The sequence below is a fragment of the Panthera tigris genome, chromosome D4, assembly GCF_018350195.1.
Source record: "Panthera tigris isolate Pti1 chromosome D4, P.tigris_Pti1_mat1.1, whole genome shotgun sequence".
In the NCBI taxonomy this organism is placed as follows: Eukaryota; Metazoa; Chordata; class Mammalia; order Carnivora; family Felidae; genus Panthera; species Panthera tigris.
The window spans coordinates 24,843,745-24,865,309 of record NC_056672.1 but is presented as its reverse complement, the minus strand read 5'-3'; the positions used below and the strand labels follow the sequence as shown (position 1 = coordinate 24,865,309).

General features: G+C 38.8%; 1 protein-coding gene and 1 long non-coding RNA gene across 16 annotated transcripts in view; one reads left to right on the top strand and one right to left on the bottom strand.

Moving 5' to 3' along the window:
• The window catches only part of KIF27 (kinesin family member 27), a 98,129-nt gene extending 89,062 nt beyond the window's left edge, over positions 1 to 9,067 (top strand). For 3 of the 9 annotated variants that reach the window (XM_042964522.1, XM_042964523.1, XM_042964521.1), the window contains exon 18: positions 974 to 2,682. In XM_042964522.1, coding sequence (XP_042820456.1) covers positions 974 to 1,458 — 485 coding nt within the window. In that variant the 3' untranslated portion in view covers positions 1,459 to 2,682. Of the gene's footprint in view, positions 1 to 973; positions 2,683 to 3,718; positions 4,155 to 4,194; positions 4,341 to 4,895; positions 5,062 to 8,914 lie in introns of those variants that run through there. The other 6 variants (XR_006210588.1, XR_006210589.1, XM_042964524.1 and 3 more) reach the window with 6 other exon arrangements.
• Positions 1 to 21,510, bottom strand: part of LOC122233122 — a 48,445-nt gene extending 26,935 nt beyond the window's left edge. Inside the window, exons 1-3 of one of the 7 annotated variants that reach the window (XR_006210593.1) lie at positions 19,488 to 19,861; positions 18,745 to 18,857; positions 2,876 to 2,982 (exon numbers count right to left, since the gene is read on the bottom strand). This is a non-coding gene — a long non-coding RNA (uncharacterized LOC122233122). Of the gene's footprint in view, positions 1 to 2,875; positions 2,983 to 8,817; positions 8,969 to 18,744; positions 18,858 to 19,487; positions 19,862 to 20,865; positions 21,111 to 21,405 lie in introns of those variants that run through there. The other 6 variants (XR_006210591.1, XR_006210594.1, XR_006210596.1 and 3 more) reach the window with 6 other exon arrangements.
• Positions 21,511 to 21,565: the final 55 nt, after the last annotated feature.

Genomic DNA, 21,565 nt, shown 5'->3' with positions numbered 1-21,565 from the left:
CAACTTCTGTTTTTATACTTGGTATTCATAGGACAAAAAGTACTAATCACGTGCCAGTGTATGTTAGAGTTGGCATTTTTCATCATATTAGGTCTAGGGCCTATATGGACTTCTTTTAAGTAAATTTTTATCTTTGATATTAGATAGTTCTTTGATTTGAAGACCTCTAGCTTTGATCTCTTCACTCACTCCTGTCAGTCATTCCAGCAGGGTATCCCCACTGAGGAGATACGCTGTCACCTCCATTTTGATGGTGGATCCCCAGAATACCCTGAGAGAGCATAACCCTGCCATCATGCTGGGACTTCTAACCAAGATTAGATTTTCACACACGTGATGCCATGTCCCCAAAGATTCCCCAGACATAGAGCCAGTATTCTCCAATGCTGGCTTCACTTAGCCAAGGTTTGGACTGTGGTTCACAGTGGCAAGCCCAGTGGAGGGCAGGCATGGAAGGGCACCGGAGAGGCCCAAAGTACTCCTGTGTTTCCAAGGAGAAACAAAATCAGTAGGTGACTGTTTCTCAATTTTGTTCCATGAATTAAAAGTTCTCAGCTATTCACCTTCAAAATGTCTATAAGTGAAATAATAATTCGTATTCACACTTCTGTTTGTCTAAAGAAGTCACTTAAAGGGCGCCTGGGTGGCTCAGTCGGCTGAGCATCTGACTTCGGCTCAGGTCATGATCTCGCAGTTTGACGAGTTTGAGCCCCGTGTCGGGCTCTGTGCTGACAGCTCAGAGCCTGGAGCCTGCTTTGGATTCTGTGTCTCCCTCTCTTTCTGCTCCTCTCCTGCTCACACTCTGTCTCTCTCTCAAAAATAAATAAAGATTTTAAAAAATTGTTATTTAATCTGAAAGACATCATTTATATTGAGTGATAATAGGATATCCTTAAAATTCCTGTTTTTGAGGAAAGCTCTAATTTTTTTTTTTTTTTTTTTTTTTTTTTTTGCTTTTTGGGTTATTTTTAAGATCGTGATGCTGGAGATGGAGTCCTGAACCCTGAAGAAGCAGTCATGGTTGCAGAAGAATTAAAATGGGCATCCAGAACTGAAAGTATGAAGTTAAGTGGAAGAGAAAGAGAATTAGACAGTTCAACAAGCAGTTTAAGAACACAACTGAATCCTCAGAAGCTCTGGGAAGAGGCCCCGGAATTACCTCCAATCTGTAGCTCTTTAGCACCCACTAGTGGGCATTTGCTAAACAATGAGGATAAAAAAGAACTAGACGAGTATCATTTCATAAAATCTCACAGTCGACCATCACCCCAAATCCAGCCAGTGGGAAACGCAGGACAGCTTCATGGTGTCACGTCTGTAAAGTTATGTCGTAAAGAGTTACGTCAGATTTCTGCCTTGGAACTATCACTACGGCGTTCCAGTCTTGGAGTTGGGGTTGGATCTATGACTCCTGATTCCATTGAAGTAGCTAGGAAGCCGAGTGACTTTAAAACATAGGCATTTGATAATACAGTTTTCAATTTAGTAGAGGTGTAAGATTCCTTTTTCTAACCTGTTAGAAATTAAAGCTTATGCTCACTAGTTCTTCCCTCAGGATAAAGGAAGAAGGGAAGGAAGGAATCATTTTATATACTATAGATGTGTGTATCTTCTGTGGTATATTTGGGGAGTTTTAATGACTTGCAGATATTTCCATAATAACGAAATGAACACGTTTTCCCATAGTATCAAATAATGGAATATTTAAATATTTCCCCTTATAACTTTGCTTAAAATTTCTTTCCAGGCATATGTAAAGAACAAAACATAAAAGTAGGATTATAAACTAAAATATCCATCAAATGTATATTGCCATATAATATAAAAGTATGTTTTAATACATTAATTATATCTTACAAGTTCATATTATTATCATTCTCAAATATAAATAAGTGTTTGTTATTTTGGAGAGATGCAGTTAAATATTGCTTGTATGAGCAGGGGAGTCTCCTGCTGCATGTGTTTTGGCATAGCTGAAAATCTGTGCCAAAATGCAGTCTGTGGATGAAGGTAACTGATTAGGTTTATGGTTAAAGTTAATTTATGGTCCTCAGTGTCCACAGAGGTTAGGTGATCAGTCTAGACTTTTTAAACATGGTTCTCTGCTTTTTCTGAGATTGTTTTCAGAATGTCATATTGTTGGTTTGCTAATATTATGGAATGTAAGTCTTTGTCTCTCTCCCACCCTGTCTATTCAACATATATCTCATTAGGCTACTAGATTTGGGGGAAAGAATGCAGTTCCTTGCCACAGGGAAGCAATAATAGAATAACAATAAAGCATTCCAGCATTTCAAGGCAAAGATACCTGGTCACAGGGAGTATGACTATAAACTTGACGTCTAACCAGAGGCTCTATAGCTAATGATCTGTTGGGCTTACTGGGAGATTTTTTTCTACGGCCTGCTAGGTCAGGTCATGCACACAGGCAGGCCAGACTGCATTGGGACTGTAAATATGTAAATGAAAACTTTTCTTCATGATTTTTTTTAGTCTAAATCTTACTGTATAATCTAAACTTCAGTTTGGAATTAAGAACTGAACACTGATTGGCCCAACAAACGGTTTGTACTTGTTCATCATACTTTTTAATCACGAAAACATCCCATTATAATGACCAGAGGTATTTTGTTACTTTTTGTTGCTGCTGTTGTCATTTGTGTTACTTTTCCACATTTTCACTTGTAAAATAAAATTTTTTCTTAAACTAATTACTGTTTGGGTTGGGCAGTAGTAAAACCACCCTGACTTATGGATGTCTACTCAATTAGAGTCACCCACTTCCTTGCTGACTCCAGTTTTTCTTATGTGATGCTGCTACTAATATTTTTCTTTTGTCCTTTCCTCTGTTGTTATTGACCCTACCCATTCTTACCTAAGACCCAAACTGTCCCTTTGTGCTCAAACACTTATGGTTTTGTTTTTCTGGTTTCTAGGCCTTGGGGAGTAGGGTTCCTTGTTCTCATTGCTAAAAACCAGCTCCTAGAGGAGAAGAAAAACAAAACAAAACAAACTTCTAAATCAGTGAATAGTTTGTGTATCTCTTAAGCATAGTACTGAAATTCATTTAAATTGTAGATTAAATAGGGGTGTTTGGGTGGCTCTGTTGGTTAAGCATCTGATTTTGGCTCAGATCATGGTCTCATGGCTTGTGAGTTCAAGCCTCGTATCAGGCTCTGTTCTGAATGTGCAGAGCCTGCTTCAGATCCTCTGGCGTCCCCTCTGTCTGCTCTCCCTCATTTGCTCTCTCTCTCAAAAACAAACATTAAAAAAAAATGTAGGTTAAATAGACTGCTGTGGACTTACCTGGGAATGGACTTACCACAATGTCCAATATTGGCCCAATGAGAAATAACTTTAGACAAGGAATTTACAAACTAACTTGGAAAATATATTTTAAGCAGAGACTATTTCAAGTCAGATTCTGGTTTTAAGCTAGTTTCTTCTTTTTGCCTTTAGTTTGTAGGATATATGCTCAATATATAGCATGTGTAATATATATATATATATATATATATATATATATATATATATACACACACACACACACATAATGGCAAAGGCCAGTGCCTTAACAAAGCACAACAATGATATATTTATTAATGAATGCATAGTTATTAATTAAGGTCCTAATTGTAAATTCCTTATAAATTAAGTAATGATTTAGAAATTATTCATATAAGAATATATTCTAACTCTGGAATCTTGCTTCCCTAAGAAATTGACATATACTTGTTTTGCCTGTGGAAACATAAAAGTATTTTCTAAAAGCTAACTCACTAACAAAGCAAAAAAATTTATATCAAACCAACGGTGATTAGATTTGATAATGCAAATGTGAACTGACTTCTAAATAAGAAAGGTACAATTTTTCTTCCTTTTGGTTAAACATATATCCTTTATATGCTATAATAGATTTCATGTACCTACACAAACACATACCTATAAGTAATGTCCTGAACAATAAATATGTTCTGGAAGTGAACTTCCATGTCATTCTAGCTTAGTGCCCTCACAAAGGAAAGAAGAATTATGACACTTCCCCCAAGGCAAGTAAACTTATTTTTTAACAAATGCTACTAATAAATTTTACTCAGTCATATGCTTTCCTTAGTCTAACAATTTTGTCACTGTATTTGCCTTTTAGAGTGTATATAAAATATGTGTGTGGTTTTCTTTTTTTGTTCATTACAGGTTTTTCTCCACTTAGAGCATTTGGAAGGAAACATATTTGCCTCTGTAAAGTACTAGTTCCTTCTGTAACATCAGAGTGTTACAGGTAACAGAGTTGGAGAATCGTATAAGGATGGGAATTCTGGGTGGCGAGAATATCAATGAAGGTGATTTTGTGCTTTAATATTTGTTTTCTTTTGCTAATGGGTTTTTTGGTTATGATGTTTTTGTTTTGATTTTTGGTCCCTCTGTTCTTCATATCTTTATGGACTTTGCCCGAAGAGTCAGGAAAAATACAAATGATCTTTAGTAGTGTGGACTTTATTGCCATTAGTCGTTGGCTTATTTGTATTAGTTCAGGTCAATAATGTGGTAAATGCTTATTTAAGAGTAGCTATTTTACCAGCCTGTGAGTTTGAGTCCCACTTCGGGCTCTGTGCTGGCAGTGTGGAGCCTGCTTGGGATTCTCTCTCTCCACTCCCCTCTCTCTCTGCCCCTCTCCTGCTTGCACTCTCTCTCTCTCACAATAAATAAATAAGAACTTAAAAAAAAAAGAATAGGTGTCTTATATGAAAGAAGTTAATAGAGGTCTTATAGTAAGTCTTAGAATGAATTGCTAGGGAGTCACATCCTTAGTGGGAGTTTTGATTCTATAGTCAACCTAAATTCTCATGCATCAAATGCAAGAATGACCCGTTTTGCTCTTTCATTTATTCCCTTAGGTACATGTGACTCTTAAAACACTGGTGCATCAATATCTGAAAGTTCAGTGTCTGCTTGTGTACCATTCTTCTCTCAACTTCACTGGAATATTAAAAAATATTAATTATGTATATTTTCCATTTAAATTTATAACAGGCCAAAGGTTCCCTTGATTAGTACTAACACATTCTTCAACACTTATATTTTCAAAAATTGAAGACAAAGGTGGGGGCACCTGGGTGGCTCAGTCTGTTAAGCAGCTGACTTCAGCTCAGGTCATGATTTCACCGTTCATGGGTTTGAGCCCTGTGTCTGGCTCTGTGCTGACAGTTTAGAGCCTTGAGCCTGCTTGGGATTCTGTCTCCCTTTCTCTTTGCCCCTCCCCTGTTCGTGCTCTGTCTGTCTCTCTCAAAAATGAATAAATTAAAAAAAAATCTTTTTTGAAAAGAAATGTGGGAATGGATCCTTCCACAATAAACACCTCAAGTGCATTGGATATGTAATACTTTTGAGCTCGTATGGGCAGTAGTGTTTTCAAAGGGCAGTAGGGGCAACTGCCCAATGGGGAGGAATATTTTATCACTGTCATTGTTTATCTCGATGCTGACAATTAAAAGCAAGCTGACTTTTCATAAGTTTCAATGTTTTAAATACTCTACAAACAATGCACCCCTTTGTCATTGGCACCAGGAGGGACTGCCTGCGTTCCTTGCTCTTGGAATGCAGTGCATACATGGTGTTTGATTTTTATCATGATCTTTGTGTTGACCCCAACAATACCCCAACATGGAGGTAATTAGAACATGAGAAATTATCAAAAGAAAGCTCAGAAAAACTTGATGTTGGGACGTCTGGGTGGCTCAGTCAGTTAAGCATCTGACTCTTGATTTCAGGTCAGGTCATGATCTCATGGTTCATGAATTCAAGCCCCACTCAGGCTGTGCTCTGTGCTGGTGGTGAGAAACCTGCTTGGGATTCTCTCCTTCTCTCTCTGCCCCTCCCCTGTTCACACATGCTTTCTCTTTCAAAATAAACTTAAAAAAAAAACAAAAACAAACTTGATGTTATAATATTGACTTTTGATATTTTCCATAGTTCTTTGTCCCTTTTAATATTTTTTTTCCCTAGGAATTTCCATAATGAGTCAAGAGAAAAGCCCCTATGTGAAATGCTAGCAGTGTAATATGATTGAGTCTAAATGTATTGACTTAGACTTAGCTATTATGTTCTACTGGTAAATTGTGATACACACTTCTACTGAGTTTTATCTACAGTACTTTATTATTTTTTTTATGTTTATTTATTTTGAGAGAGAGCAAGAGCAGGCAGGAGAGGGGCAGAAGGAGAGACAGAATCCCAAGCAGGCTCCACGCTGTGAGCGCAGAGCCTGTCACAGGGCTCAATCCCAGGAACCATGAAATCATGACCTGAGCCAAAATCAAGAGTCAGACACTTAACTGAGCCACCCAGGTGTCCCCTCTATAGTACTTTAAAAGAAAAGTACAACAATCTCACAGGCTGTTAATACTGAGCAAGATCCTTATATGCCCAAGGAACAAGTTCATTCACAACAGAAGAGTAGAAAAATAAATATTTTTTAAAATGTTTCAGGGGTGCCTGGGTGGCTCAGTCGGTTAAGGGTCCAACTCGATTTCGGCTCAGCTCATGATCTCGCAGTTCATGAGTTTGAGCCCCGCCAGGCTCTGTGCTGACAGCTCAGAGCCTGGAGCCTGCTTTGTATTCTGTGTCTCCCTCTCTCTCTGTTCCTCCCCTGCTCATGCTCTGTCTGTATCTGTCTCTCAAAAATAAATAAGTGTTTAAAAAAACTTAAAAAAAATGTTTCATACTTATGATTGTTGGAAATTTAAAACTCCATTTATTAGTTAATACTTGTGTGATTCAAGTAGAACAAAAATGTATTTTAAAACAATATTTGTATACTGTATTAATGTGTTTTCAAGCTTATTACAGTATATACAAAGGGAGGTATCATTTTTTAAATGCAAAGTAGTAAATATTGTTAGAATTTATTTGATCCGAAAGTCTTTTAAAAGAACCACTTTTTAGACCCTCCCCCCTCTTTCCCAATTATCAACAACAAATTATAGGACAATTACGGCTTACTTAACCCTCATTTCCCATAATGTTCTAGGATTCAAATAGCTCTGATAAGAACACTAGGTAAAAAGGTTTATTTTAAAGCATTCTGTAGACCAGAAAAGAGTTTTAAAAAATATTTTGAGAGAATATATTTTATTTCTCTGGCAACAACACTAAAGCTTAACTTCAATCTTCGGCTATCTCTAAACCCTGAAGAATACTCTCAGTATTGAATTTGCTTGTTGAAAATATACATCCCAGTTTTTATACCAGTTCCTTTTCCTATGATTGCTAAAATTCAGGATTATATGAAAAGAAGCCATCCTTGATAGGATGGAAATTGTGGAGCTATTCAATAGAGAATTACAAAAAACAGTTTTGGATAGATTCCAACAGCCAAGACATAAACCAAAGAAAATAAAACTTAAGCGATTTTACCATTGAAGAGCCATGAATAGTATGCCAAAACAAACACTGTAGGCAAAATTGCCAGGATTTATCTTTATACAACACGTAACCATTTTGCTTAATTTTTCTCTCTGCTAAAATATCCTTGAATATTTCTACTGAAAAACCTCTGGATAAAAGACTTCCATTCATGATTACAAACCGGCAGCTATTGGCCTGCCTGAGAGGCTGAATTGATGTTATTCATTTTTGTTTGTGGTCTGCAGTGGCATTTCACTGTCCACCATGAATTTGGCTGATTTATGTAATAAATGATATGTATTAAAATGGTCAAAGTTTTTTGTTTGTTTATTTTACTCTCTAGCATGATTTTTCTAGATGGGAAGAATGCGAACAGTGTAACATATTTATATACGGAGAGGCTGATCTCCTTTTGAAATCCCCATCAAACTGGGGGTTGGGCAGCGTCTGAATTGTTCCATCTGAAGCCTGGAGCTAAGCCTATCTGTTTCACTGGACATTTTCCCAACTAGTACCAGGTGTCACCGATTGTAAAATACAACCACAACATGACCAGAATGACTCAGGTTAACATCTGAATGGAGTGCATTAAATAATATTTTTCTGAAACACCAGCCTTCTCTTAAAAAAAAAAAAAAAGCAATTTATGAATCACTCCCTTGTGTTTTAAATCAAAATCTTATCAAATGCAACTCAAAGTAATTAAATTAATTGGGAGGGAAATTGCTAATTTTACCATAAGGCACATAGTCTGTTACTTTATCAAATACATGAAAGCACTTTGAAAACTAAAGCATCATATATGTTTATGATGGAATTATAAGTGGGTTTTCCATAGAATTGGCTGTCAAAGTGGGACATTTTAGCACAAATATGGTTGCTCATCTTATACATATATTCTAAAATATTTTTAAACAAATTATCAGAGTTTTAGTTACATTTGTTAGCAACAGTCGAAACAATGGTGTTCTCTGGAAAAGTTTCATGTGAAATCTATTCTCCCAAGAAAATATTTTAAAGACTTGGCTGAGTCTGTTTTATAAGCATAAGAAGTGCTTCATGACAATTTGAGTTATGAATGAAAGAGTATGTTTTTACTGGGTTTTTAACCACCAGTTGTTTTTTTTTTTTTTTTTGCCTATTTGTTCCTTATTTATTAAGTAACAATTACATTTGTGAGTTATTAATGAAATCTGGCAGAAAGTAACTTCTTAAAACTGAGAAGAATGTTTTCCATTTGGTAGTCACAAAGATGTTTTAAACTCAAATTTTCCCCTCAAGGAAACTAAAACAGTAAGTTAATTTTGGGTACATGTATGTGATCAAATTAACAGCAAAGTTAGTCTTTGTTTGGCATTTGATGCTCTTGGCTACTATATACAAGAAGCAGATTAGAATTAAATCTGACATTACCATGGTGGTCTCTCCTTCATATGCATTTTGAGGGAAGCTCCTTCCCCTCAATTTGCAAGTATCTGCCAGTGTTACAGAATATTTTGTTTCTTTTTAGATCAGAGCACCCAAGACCTGCACAGCCAAGTAATCAAAGAACAGGCCAAGACTTGAAGAGTAATGGAACTTACAGTCAGAAGTATTCTAGTGGATTGTGAACAAATAAATCAGAAGGGAAGAATACTAATGTACACTTTCCCTGGAAGAGTTACCTTCAATGGTACTGAGGTCTTCTCAGTAAGGTTTATTACAAAGTTTACTATCTCCCAGGAGAAGGGGAAGTAGGTATAAGGAATTGATTGTGTGAGTTTAATTGACCAGGCCACAGCAAACCAAAACACCCCTTAGAACCAGGGCCAGCGTCCTGGGATTTCGCTCTTATGTGGGGAAGGATCTGTGCCTCTTCCAAAGGGTGAACCAGTAACGGAAGTTACTTGTACATCACAAAAAGGGCATCTATGTACTACAGATTGAAATTTTCCATAGTATTTATTTTATAAATAAAGCATTTTTCCTGCTTAGTGCTTTCTACTAACTAACCTATTATTGTTGAGGACAGAGCTGTAACTCTAGCCCTGTCAGGGAACTTACATTCCAATGATAAATACTATGGAGAAGATAAAGCAGTGTAAGGAATAGAGAATCAAGGAGATTTTTTAATTTTATTTTTTTAAATGTCCATTTATTTTGAGAGAAAGAGAACATGGGGGAGGGACAAAGAGGAAGAGGGAGAATCCCAAGCAGCAGCATGGAGTCTGATGGTGGGGTCTGATCACATGAACCATGACATCATGACCTGAGCCAAAATCAAGAGCGAACGCCCAGCTAACGATGCCCAACTTACTGAGCCATCCAGGTGCTCCAAGGAGGTTTTTTTTAGAAGGAAATATGCTTCTGAGCCAGGCACACACATAAAGCTGTAAACTCACAGACATAAAAAGTGCTTTTCAATTGACCAAAGGTACACATGCTCAAAAGCAGCAAGCATCAAAAACTGTATCTGAACACAGAAATCATATCCAACTGGTTTTTTTTTTTTTTTTAAGTTTACTTATTGTTCTGAGATAGCTCAAATGAGGGAGGGGCAGAGAAAGTGGGAGAGAGAGAATCGCAAGCAGGCTCCACACTGTCAGTACAGAGCCCCACGAAAGGCTCTATCTTACCAACCGTGAGATCATGACCTGGGTGGGTATGAAGAGCCAGATGCTTAACCAACTGAGCCATCCAGGCGCCCCCACATCTAACCAGTTTTTATGAGAGGGCAAGAGCACTAATTTTTCAGGGCCATTTTGCCCTTCCATAAATAGAAAACTGCTCTATATCTACTGCTTTGATCACAATTGCTTATCATTTTTTTCCAAGTTTAGGATCACATTTCACTTAAAAAAATTCAAATTGATATATAATTCACATAAAATTTATCATCTTGATGTGCACAATTCAGTAGTTTTTAGTATACCTAGTATGTTGTGCAATCATACTAATTCCAGAACATTTTCATCCCCCCCACCCCCACAAAAGAAAATCTTTCCCTATTAGCAATCATTCCTAATTTCCCCTTTCCCTCATCCCCTGGCAACTATCAGTCTACTGTCTGTCTCTTTGGAATTGCCTATTCTTGACATTTCATATCAATATCATATAGTATGTATCCTTTAGCATTTGCCTTCTTAGGATAATGTTTTCAAGATTCACTCAGGCAGCATATAACAGTATTTCACTCTTTTTTACAACTGAATAGCAATCCATTGTATGGTTATACCACAGTTTGTTTATCCATTCATGAGCTGATGGACATTTGGGTTATTTCCACTTTGAGGCTATTATGAATAACCATGCTATGAACATCTGTGTACAAGTTTTTGTGTGAAAATGTTTTCAATTCTCTTGGGTATATGCCTAAGAGTGAAATTGCCAGGTCACGTGGTAATTCTGTTTAACTTTTGGAGACACTGTCAAACAGTTTTTGACAGCAGCTGTATCATTTTACATTCCCACCAGCAGTGTATGAGGGTCAGCTCATCAACATTTATTATTGTCTGTCTCTTTTTATTATTATTATTATGGCCATCATAACAGATGTGAAGTAGTATCTCACTGTGGCTTTAAGTCACATTTCCCTAATGACTAATGACACTGAGTATTTTTTCAAGTGTTTATTGGCCATTTGCATGTCTTCTTTGGAGAAATGTCTATTCAAACCTTTGCCCATTTAAAATTATTTGTCTCCTCAATGTTGAGTTGTAAGAGTTTTTTTATATATTCTAGATATGTCTCTTATCAGATTTATGATTTGCAAATATTTTCTTCCATTCTGTGGGTTGTCTTCACTTTCTTGATAGTTGCCTTTGTATTACAAAGTTTTTACTTTTGATGAAATCCAATTTATATTTTTTCCTTTGGTTGTTTGTGCTTTAGTTGTCATAGATAAGAAACCATTGCCTACTTCAAGATCATACAGATTTACATTTTGTTTTCTTCTAAGAGTTTTATAGTTTTAGCTCTTACATTTATATCTTGGGTACATTTTGAATTAATTTTTGTTGTATGATGTGAGATAGGGATCCAACTTTATTCTTTTGCATGTGGATATACAGTTGTCCCAGCACCATTTGTTGAAAAAAACTGTTTCTCCCTTACTGAACTATCTTGGCACTTTTGTTGAAAATTGATCACAGATGTTTGGATTTGTTTTTGGACCCTTGGTTCTGTTCCATTGGCTTATGTCTTTCCTTCTGCTAGTACCACACTATATTGATTACTGTAGCTTTGTAGTAAATTCTGAAGTTGGGAAGTGTCAGTCCACCAGCTTTGTTATTTTTCAATGTTGTTTTGGCTATCTGCGGGTCCCTTGAGTTTCCATATGAATTTTGGAACAGCTTATGCATTGCTGCAAAAAAAAAAAAAAAAAGCCTGTTGGAATTTTGATAGGAATTGCATTGAATCTTTAGCTCCATTTGGTGAGTACTATCATCTTAACAGTATTATGTCTTCCAATCCATGGACATGGGCTATCTTTCCATTTATTTAGATCTTGTTTTCTTTCAACTATGTTTTGTAGTTTTTAGTGTAAAGTCTTATGCTTCTTTGGGTAATCTGATCCTTAATGTTTTATTGTTTTTGATGCTACCATACATGGACTTGTTTTCTTTTTTTAAAATAATTTTTAAATGTTTATTTTTGAGAGAGAGATGGGGGGAGGGGGGAGGGGCAGAGAGAGAGGGAGACACAGAATCAGAAGCAGGCTCCAGGTTCTGAGCTGTCAGCACAGAGCCTGATGTGGGACTTGAACCCACAAACCATGAGATCATGACCTGAGCTTAACCAACTGATCCACCCAGGCACCCCTGGACTTATTTTCCTTTTTTTAATTAAAAAAATTTTTTTTAACATGTATTGATTTTTCAGAGACAGAGAGAGAGAAACAGAGCACAACTGAGGGAGGGGCAGAGAAAGAGGGAGACACAGAATCAGAAGCAGACTCCAGGCTCTGAGCTGTCACGCAGAGCCTGACACAGGGCTCTAACTCATGGACTATGAGATAATGACCTGAGCTGAAGTCGGATGCCCAACCGACTGAGCCACCCAGGCGCCCTGGGCTTATTTTCTTTATTTCCTTTTCAGATTGTTCATTGCTAACGTATAGGAATACGACTGATTTTTGTATATTGATAATTTGGTTTCCATTGATTGTTAGAAATACACCATACCACAAATCAAGGGATTTAGGTAATGTTTACCCATACAAACTGACTAAATGAGCAGAAATCCCAACCTGTTGTTGCTTCTGTTGATAAATTTTTAGCTGGTTATTTTAAAATTCTTCCTCCAAGAATTATTTCTATTTTGTTCATCTGGGTTAAGGGTGGTAAGATCATAGAGCACAGCTAGGTAATTTGGCATATGTAATCTCCAGTCTTAGGTCTTTCACATGTACTTTTCCTATTTAAGTAAAACAGAAAAGGAATAATCTTCAGCACCCCATCTCTCTGTATCATGAGGATATTTCTATATAGTCCTCAGTGTGTATATTTTAAAGATTAATGATAATGCAGAAAAAGCTAATTTATTCAACAAATTTCTATGGGCTAGGTCTTCTGCTAAGTGCTAAATGCTAAAGGAAAAAAAAAAAAAAGGTGAATAAATCACAGACCCATCCACCAAAGAGCATATGGTATATTGAGGAAGGACAGACAATAACATGTTGACCGTTTGAATGTACACAATGAGCCTGGCATTGTAGTGACATACAAGTGAGTAAAACAGGCCAAGTTCCTGCTTTAATGGGGCTCACAATATAAAGGAGAATATAATGGCTCTGATAAAAATATAGAGGGTACTATGAGAGTATAGAGGAATGGCTTTTAACTTTTAGGGGTAAGGGAAGGCTACCCCAAGACGGTGACTCTTGTATCTTTTTTTTTAACTTTATTTTTTATTTTTTAAAATTTACATCCAAATTAGTTAGTATATAGTGCAACAATGATTTCAGGAGTAGATTCCTTAATGCCCCTTACCCATTTAGCCCATCCCCCCTCCCGCAACCCCTCCAGTAACCCTCAGTTTGTTCTCCATATTTAAGAGTCTCTTATTTTGTCCTTCTCTCTGTTTCTATATTATTTTTGTTTCCCTTCCCTTATGTTCATCTGTTTTGTCTCTTAAAGTCTTCATATGAGTGAAGTCATATGATTTTTGTCTTTCTCTGACTAATTTTACTTAGCATACTACCCTCCAGTTCCATCCACATAGTTGCAAATGGCAAGATTTCATTCTTTTTGATTGCTGGGTAATACTCCATTGTATATATATACCACATCATCTTTATCCATTCATCCATCGATGGACATTTGGGCTCTTTCCATACCTTGGCTATTGTTGATAGTGCTGCTATAAACATAGGGGGTGCCTGTGTCCCTTCGAAACAGCACACCTGTATCCCGTGGATAAATGCCTCGTAGTGCAATTGCTGGGTCGTAGGGTAGTTCTATTTTTAGTTTTTTGAGGAACCTCCATACTGTTTTCCAGAGTGGCTGCAAGAAGGTGCTCCTTGTATCTTAATGGAAAAGTTGGCTTTTAGAAGGTATAGGAAGGAGAGGAATATCATTTTAGATCAGGAAACCACTTTGCAAAGGCTAAGTGGGAGACAACATCACATACTCAAGGAACTGCATGCTAGTACATTGGGGACCCCAAATAAGTATCTGTTGAATGGCTGAATTAGTGCTGGGTATGGGGGATGGCTGGGAATGAGGACAGGAAGACAGCTCAGACCACAACAGGCCCACACCAAAGAATCCAAAGTATGGAAAGCCTACCACATTTATTCTGTCCAATTTATACAGCAATTTGGACTGATCTACTTTTGCTGCTCCAGATCCTTTAGACATAGACAAATGATGTACAAAATACCAGAAGAGAACTACAAACCCATTAAGTAGAACTAATTATTTACAAATAATTTATTTACAAGTAATTTATATTATTTTTAACTATAGTTCAGATACATATCCATTGTTCACCTATAGTTCAGATATATACCCATTGTCCATATATATATACAGGATATATATATATATATATATATATATATATATATATGTAACTATACATAACATCAATTTTAATCACTGTAAGGCATCTGAGGAAAAAAAGAGTTTTTGGTCTAGTGTAAGAGGATATTTTTAAAAATAATTATTTTTGGAAGTATAAAATAATCTTTCACAACATAATTCCATATACATGTAGGTCATTTTTCAAATTCAAGTTAGTGACATTTGACTTCATATAAATAGTACACTATAAATAACACCACAGTAAGGGCAAGGGAAGGAGGTAGCTGAGTCAAAATACAGCATTAACATTTCTATTTTGCAGTGGACAGTGTGAAGGTAGAATGAAAAAGGTTAGCTTTCAGTGCCTCAATTTATTCAATATTCTGGGGGGAAAAAGGTATTTTTAAAGTCCTAATCAAAAATTAGGTTCTACTTACATTCTTAGTATTTCTGTGGGATGATAAACGGTCAGTTTGTTAAACTGGTTGAATTAAAAACAACAATACAAACTTCCCCTCCTTCCACTTACCATTACTTTTTCAAAAAGATGTAATTTTTATTTTTTTCAAAGTGACAATGTATATGGTTTAAGAGTCAAATAATTACTAGGCTTATGACAATAAACAGAAGTCCCTGCCCCATCTATCATTACTCTCATGGCTGTTTCCAAAGAAAAGTTGTTCTGCTACGTAATTCCACATTTCGAAAGATCATATTTCTATTGCCACATCTTAGGTTTTCAGTTTTAGTCACTTTGTGCCATTTATTAATTGCCCAGTATGTTTCCATCACACTGTTCAGTATTTATCATATATATTTTAATGTCTATTATATGTTGTACACAGTGCCCCATGTTGTGTCAGTCAGGAGAGATTAATTATGCTGCTTTAGGGGCACCTGGGTGGCTGAGTCAATTACACGTACGACTTTGGCTCAGGTCATGATCTCACAGTTCATGGGTTCGAGTCCTGCATCAGGCTGTGTGCTGACAGCTCAGAGCCTGGGGCCTGCTTCGGATTCTGTGTCTCCCTCTCTCTCTGCTCCTCCCCTGCTCACTCTGTCTCTCTTTCCTTCCAAAATAAATAAACATTAAAAAAGATTTTTTTTTTTTTTAATTATGCCGCTTTAACAAACTACCACCAAAACCTCAGTGGCCTAAGACAATAAAGGTTGACTTCTTATTTCTACTGCCTATCTGATGGCAGGTCAGCTGCAGTTCTGTTCCATGGTGTCTTTACTCAGGACTTACATGGCCAGAGGCAGCCTCTATCTGAACAATGCCCATCTGTTCAAGGACAGAGACAAGGCTCCTGAAACTTCTGGCTGGAGTGACATATTCACTGTGCCCCTATGTCACTGGCCACTGCAATTCACAATGGAGCAGGGAAGTACAATTCTCCTCCAGGGAGGTAACATCAAATATTCTGTCATACGGCCCACCACCAATCTTTTGTTTCCCCTGGAGTTTATAATCCCCTCTTTCTGGGGTTGCTTACTTTCCTCTATACTTGTCACCATTTCATCTCTATATGTTCTATCAGAGCTTTGAAGTTTTGTTCCTAAGGTTCAGACATGTTAGGTAATCGATCAGTTCTGTGTTTTTGTTTTTTCTTGGTGACATCCCTTCTGGAGTCTTCCATTGTCCTGTGTTGGAATGGACTGGCTACTCTCCAGGCTGCTACATGGGTGTTATCCTGGAATCTCTCTCTTCACCTTCATCTCGGGAATTCTGTTTTCTCATTTTGTTGTAGCTCCTGTTTATCAGGTCCTATGTGTTTCCGTGTCTTATTTTACACCCTGATCTTGGTGGGGTATCTCCCTCCAGTAGCTACCTGAGCATATGTGAGTTAAAATTTTTGAGATTTTTGTTTCATTTTGACATCTTTTTCTGTTCCCTGCATTAGCTCTATTTGCTCTATTTCTTCTTTTTTCCTTCCTTCCTTCCTCCCTCCCTCCCTCCCTTCCTTTCTTCTTCCTTCCCCCTTACTCTCTCTACTTCTCTCTCTTCTGTTAGTTCATTTTAGGACCTTTCATGTGAGAAGGTTTCTTCAAATACCTAGAACCTGAATTTGGGAATAACACAGGGGAAATATGTCTCATGATTTAATATGTATGACTTCATTTAATTCTGCTTTTCTGTGGAGTGAGTCACCCCTGTCCTCAGCTCTGCCTGGTATCCAGAGGAGCTCTGAGTCAACCTCTTCAGAAAGTAAACATCCTATCTTCTACTGAGTTAAGGCAGTGTGGAATGGGAGAAGGGATTCGGGGGAAGGAAGGATCTGACTGTTCTTTATACAACTTTCACAATAAATTTCGGTTTTCAGCCCCATTTCACCTCTGCTTTCAGAGTTATGGCAGCTCTAGTTTCAGAGCCTTTCCTCATCAGAGTCTATGATGTGAATGGGTCCACCCTGGCTGGCTCTACCCCCCCTCCCAAAAGCTTAGGTATTAATTTTCTCAGTTTCGGTAAGTTATTATTCATCCATCTGCTTTCCATGTTCCTAAGGTTTGTTGACATCCTTTTTCAGCAGGGATCTTTTCCTCTTTGGTTCATGTTACGGGTTTATACTTTTATTGCCTAACTGTTTTTTTAAGATTTTATTTTAAGTAATCTCTACGTTCAACATGGAGCTTAAACTTACAACCCTGAGATCAAGAGTTGCAGGTTCTACCAACTGAGCCAGCCAGGAGCCCCTGCTTCACTGTCATTTTAATGAGGTGTCTGGAGTAAGTGGAGAAAAAATTGTGTTCAATGTACCATGTTTAACTGGAAGTCTCCTTACTGTTAGGTCTTAACATGTATAGATGTAATGCACATATTTTCTAAGTTGGAAAAGTCAAAGTATAGTTATAGGCAATTCCATAAGAATTAGATACAATAACTATAACTTTTACTGAGAGCTTTTATGTGCTAAGCAGTCTTCTAAATGCCTCTATGTACTGTATATTATATATTATATATTATATATCTTATCCTCACAATAACCCATGAGATGGGTGTTGTGATTCAACCCCCATCAGTCTGACTCCAGAGCCCGTAGGTAGATAATGTGGTGCATCATTTTCTAAACTAGAGGTAATCTTATTATTTTCAATTGGTCAGGTTTCTAGTGAATTGCTATTTATTCTTAAGTTATACCTAAGGTTTTTCATGCAGATTTTGAACATTTACAGCCCATTATTTGATGCTGCATAGTTAGCTAGTATCACATTTGATGTATCTATTTGAGGATATATGTTGGAGGTAGAACAGAGTAGTTTATGACAAATTTTAAAGCATTCATTTAAACTGGGAAGCCTGGCATGTGTTTGTTTTATAATACAGACAGATGGGCATTTCCTCTTAAAGAAAGCAGTTACCATCTGTAATCTGAGAGGTCAAAGAGAAGCAATCACAAATCCCACATTAGTAACACAAAACTTAAAAGCGCCTGTTTAAATGAAACATGACCTCTGCAAGAGTTTAACACACTAAAGCACTGATGGCCTTGAACACCCTAATTCCGAGAACTCAACCCCTCGTTCTTTGAAGATTTTGGTACCAGGCTCATTACCACTCTCTCCAAGGCTATTCACTACTCCAACATGACTAACAGTCCTTTGATAATACTTTGTGAGATAAATACATTCAAACCCTTCCTGTCTTTCAATTCCTTGACCAGCTCCCTTCAAATGATCTTATGCCATCTGCTATCTCAGCAACCCACTCTCATGATCATTCCCTACACCTTGACATTGCTGACAACTACAGCCCCACGTCTAATTTTCGTCTAATTTTAATTTCAAGGCTCCTCCTCTCCAATCCATCTCTTATCTTTTAAGGTCACTCTCTAGAGTACCAAAACTCCATTCTTCAACCTGATCAGAAACACCAGTCTATACACCCTACCATCTTTGCACTTTTCCCTACCCCTCTCATAGTCTTACCTCTTATCTGGCCTGAAATTATGATGCCTCCTTTCCTTCTACCCTTAGCCTTTTTGTCTATCACTCCCCATTTATACTTACCTGGCTGAATCTCTGTCCTGGTTAATCCCAAACCACCTACTCAGTGTTTGCACATAAGCAACAGAATATGGCTGGAGGAAAATGCACAACCATATTGACTGGTCTGACTGTAAGTTCACGACCACTCACACAGGCAGACCCTTAATAGTGCCTGAAAACCCTACTATCCTTCCCTAGTCAATTGTCTCTCCCACAGTCAGACTATTTCACATTTCCTCCCTCTCCCAACCCCCCCACTTCAGTTATTGACTACATTAGCTAGAGGAGGCTAAGTAGACCCCAAAATGTTACAGCTCCAACTTAATAGAGAAATGTATATCTTGCTCACATGATAATTGGCAGTGGGTGTTCCTGGACAGTGGGCAGCTCTCCTTCTTCCAGGCACCTTCTTTCTTGTGGCTCTGTCACCCCCAGGGGCTGGTAGTCATCTGCATAATCCAGCTGGTGGAAAGGAAAAATGTATGGAGACACGCTGGCCTGGTAGTGGCAGACATCATTTCTGCTCACATTCCATTAGCAATAACTTAATACTTGACCATACTAACTGGAAGAAAAGCTGAGAAAAATATAGTCTGTGTGCCCAGGAACAAGGGGAGAAGAGCCTGTGACGGACAATTAGCAGTCTGCCAGAATGATCTTGCTTCTTAGTTCACAGAGAAAATAGAAGCAGTTAGAAAAGAATTTCTATCAAATCCATAAGCCTACCTACTTCCATATGCCCCATGTATGTGGGGACTGGGGGATGGGAGGTGGGATTATATTTCTAGGCTGTCGTCCCCTATCACAAAGGAGCAATTTCCAAGCTTTTAGTGGGAACATGGTCGGTCAGAGGATCATACCACCCAGTTACAAAATTCAAGTATACCTTCTTTCCTCGTGCACTTTAACCTCTGTGGTATTAGATATTGTCAATAAACACTTCTTCCTGCCCCTGCCTTTATGGAACTCCAATTTACCTTGCTTTGGTGATTCTGCATTATCCTGATTCCCCTCCTGCTTCCTCCTCCCTCTCTCTTTGCTGGTTTTCCTCATCTAGATTAGATCCCTTCTTTATTTGTTGGCTTCTCTTACCTAGGTCACAGTTTTTCAAACTGTAATGTGATACAGATCACTTGGGGTTCTTGTTAAGGATGCTGATTTAGCACGAGTTGGGGATGAGGGGGACTGAGATTGTACCTTTCCAACAAACCCCCTGGTCATGCCAGTACTGCTAGGCCACTGACCACACTTCAAGTAGCAAAGTTCTAGTGAAGATGTTCTCCAAGATTCTACCCTTTGTTTTCTTCTTTTCTCTCACAGTGATATCATTGATAGGCTGCTAACTTACCAACCTGTTTTCTAGTTCAACCCTCTTTCCTATATTTCAAAGCTTTTATTTCTAACTTCTTACTATCCACCTCTATCTGGCTGTCTCAACAATCTTTCAAACTCTTAAAGTGTCCAAATCTCAACTGATCTTTCAAAAAGCAGTTCCTACTTCTATCTCTATTTCTTCTACAATTACCTAAACTCAAAGCCTCCACTATCTTCGATTTTTCTCTTCCACCTTCATATATGTTCTCATGTTATCCCCTCTTGCTGTAAAACCAATTAATCAATCGCCAAATTCTGTGGATGCTGCTTCCACATCATCTTCTAACCAAGCTCTTTTAAATCCTTCCTGCCTTACCTTTAGTTCAGACTCATCATTACCTTTCACCTGGCCTATTGCAGGTCTATTTGGCAGTTTTCCCACCTCTGATTTCTGTATCCATTCACAGAGATGTCAAAGAAAAGGAAGGCTTTTAAACCACGAAAACTCAAAGTACTGTATTACATACAAAATTCTCCCACTTGGCATAGGGCCCCATTCCTGTTTGTCTGTGCCACTTCTCAACATGTCCTGGAGTTTAACCATTTGCTTTTTCCTGACCATGACTTTCATTATCAGTCTTCATATATGTTCTCATGCTATCCTTCTTGCTGTGAAACCATTCCCATCTCCTCCAAGGTCAATCCCAAATGCCTCCTCCTCCATGCTGCCTTTTCTTTCCTGATATCCCACACAATTAGTTTTTTTTTTTTTAATCTTCAGACTCTTTGTGTTTTTCATAAGGCACTTATCACGGTTTGTCTTTTATTGTAACTTTTATTTCTTAGTCTCTGAAGGCAAGAATAACATCTTTAACCTCCCTAACTCTGCAGATGTTACCTATGGGAGTGTATGTGTCTACTGTTAGTTAAATCAAAGTGATTTAGGGAGATTTTGTGATCGATGGCAAGCAGTACAGAATTTGAAGTCAGTACAGCAGGGTTCCGGCTCTGACTTTTATTAACTGTGAGATTTTGGGTGAGTTACTTGGCTTGTAAAATGAGAATCCTACTACCTGATGGAGCACCAAGAGACAGAGAACGCTAAAGTGCTGTGTAACTCTACAGAAAACTGAGCAACGTTGGTTATTTTCCTCACGGGAGAGCAGATGCAGTCTTGTTACTGAAATCTTGATTTGCAGAACCATCCCCACTTCACTAACGGGACGTGAAACCCGGTCCACCAGGTCCCACGACCTTCTTCTACTCCAAGGCCCCCAGATTGCTCTCCGCGACGCAGGTGAAACGGCCCAACTGCGGGGAGTGGCCCGGAGCCCTATTCCCTCGGGAGGCCTCCCTCCTTCCAAACGCCCAGGGAAAGCCCTTCTCTTCCCGGTAACCCCGAGGACCGCGGCGCCGCCGCCTACGCGAGCCGTTTGGACCCTGCCCGGCCCCCGTAGCTCCCCTTCTCCAGCAGGTGGTTCTGGTTCTCTCCCCCAACTCTGGGCGCTCACGTCACCGGCGAACCTCTACCCACGCGCCAGCGCCGCAACCAACCGAGAAAATAAACAAACCCCCGCGCGCGGCGGCGGGCGCGCCTGGCCCCGCCCCCGCTCCGCCCCGCGGCTCTCACGCCGCCCCCTCCGCCGGGACTTCCCTCCCGCCCTCGGCTCGCAACCGCGCTCTCCCCGCCCCTCACCGCAGCCTGCAGCCGCGCTCCTCTCCGCGGGCCGCCCAGCCCGCCTAGCCCGGCGCCCGCTCGCGGGGCCCGTTAGTGCCCGGCGCCCGCTCGCGGGGCCGCCGCGCGACTCCCGCCCGGCGCGAGTTCGCCCCCGCCCCTGCCCCTTGACCCAGCCTAG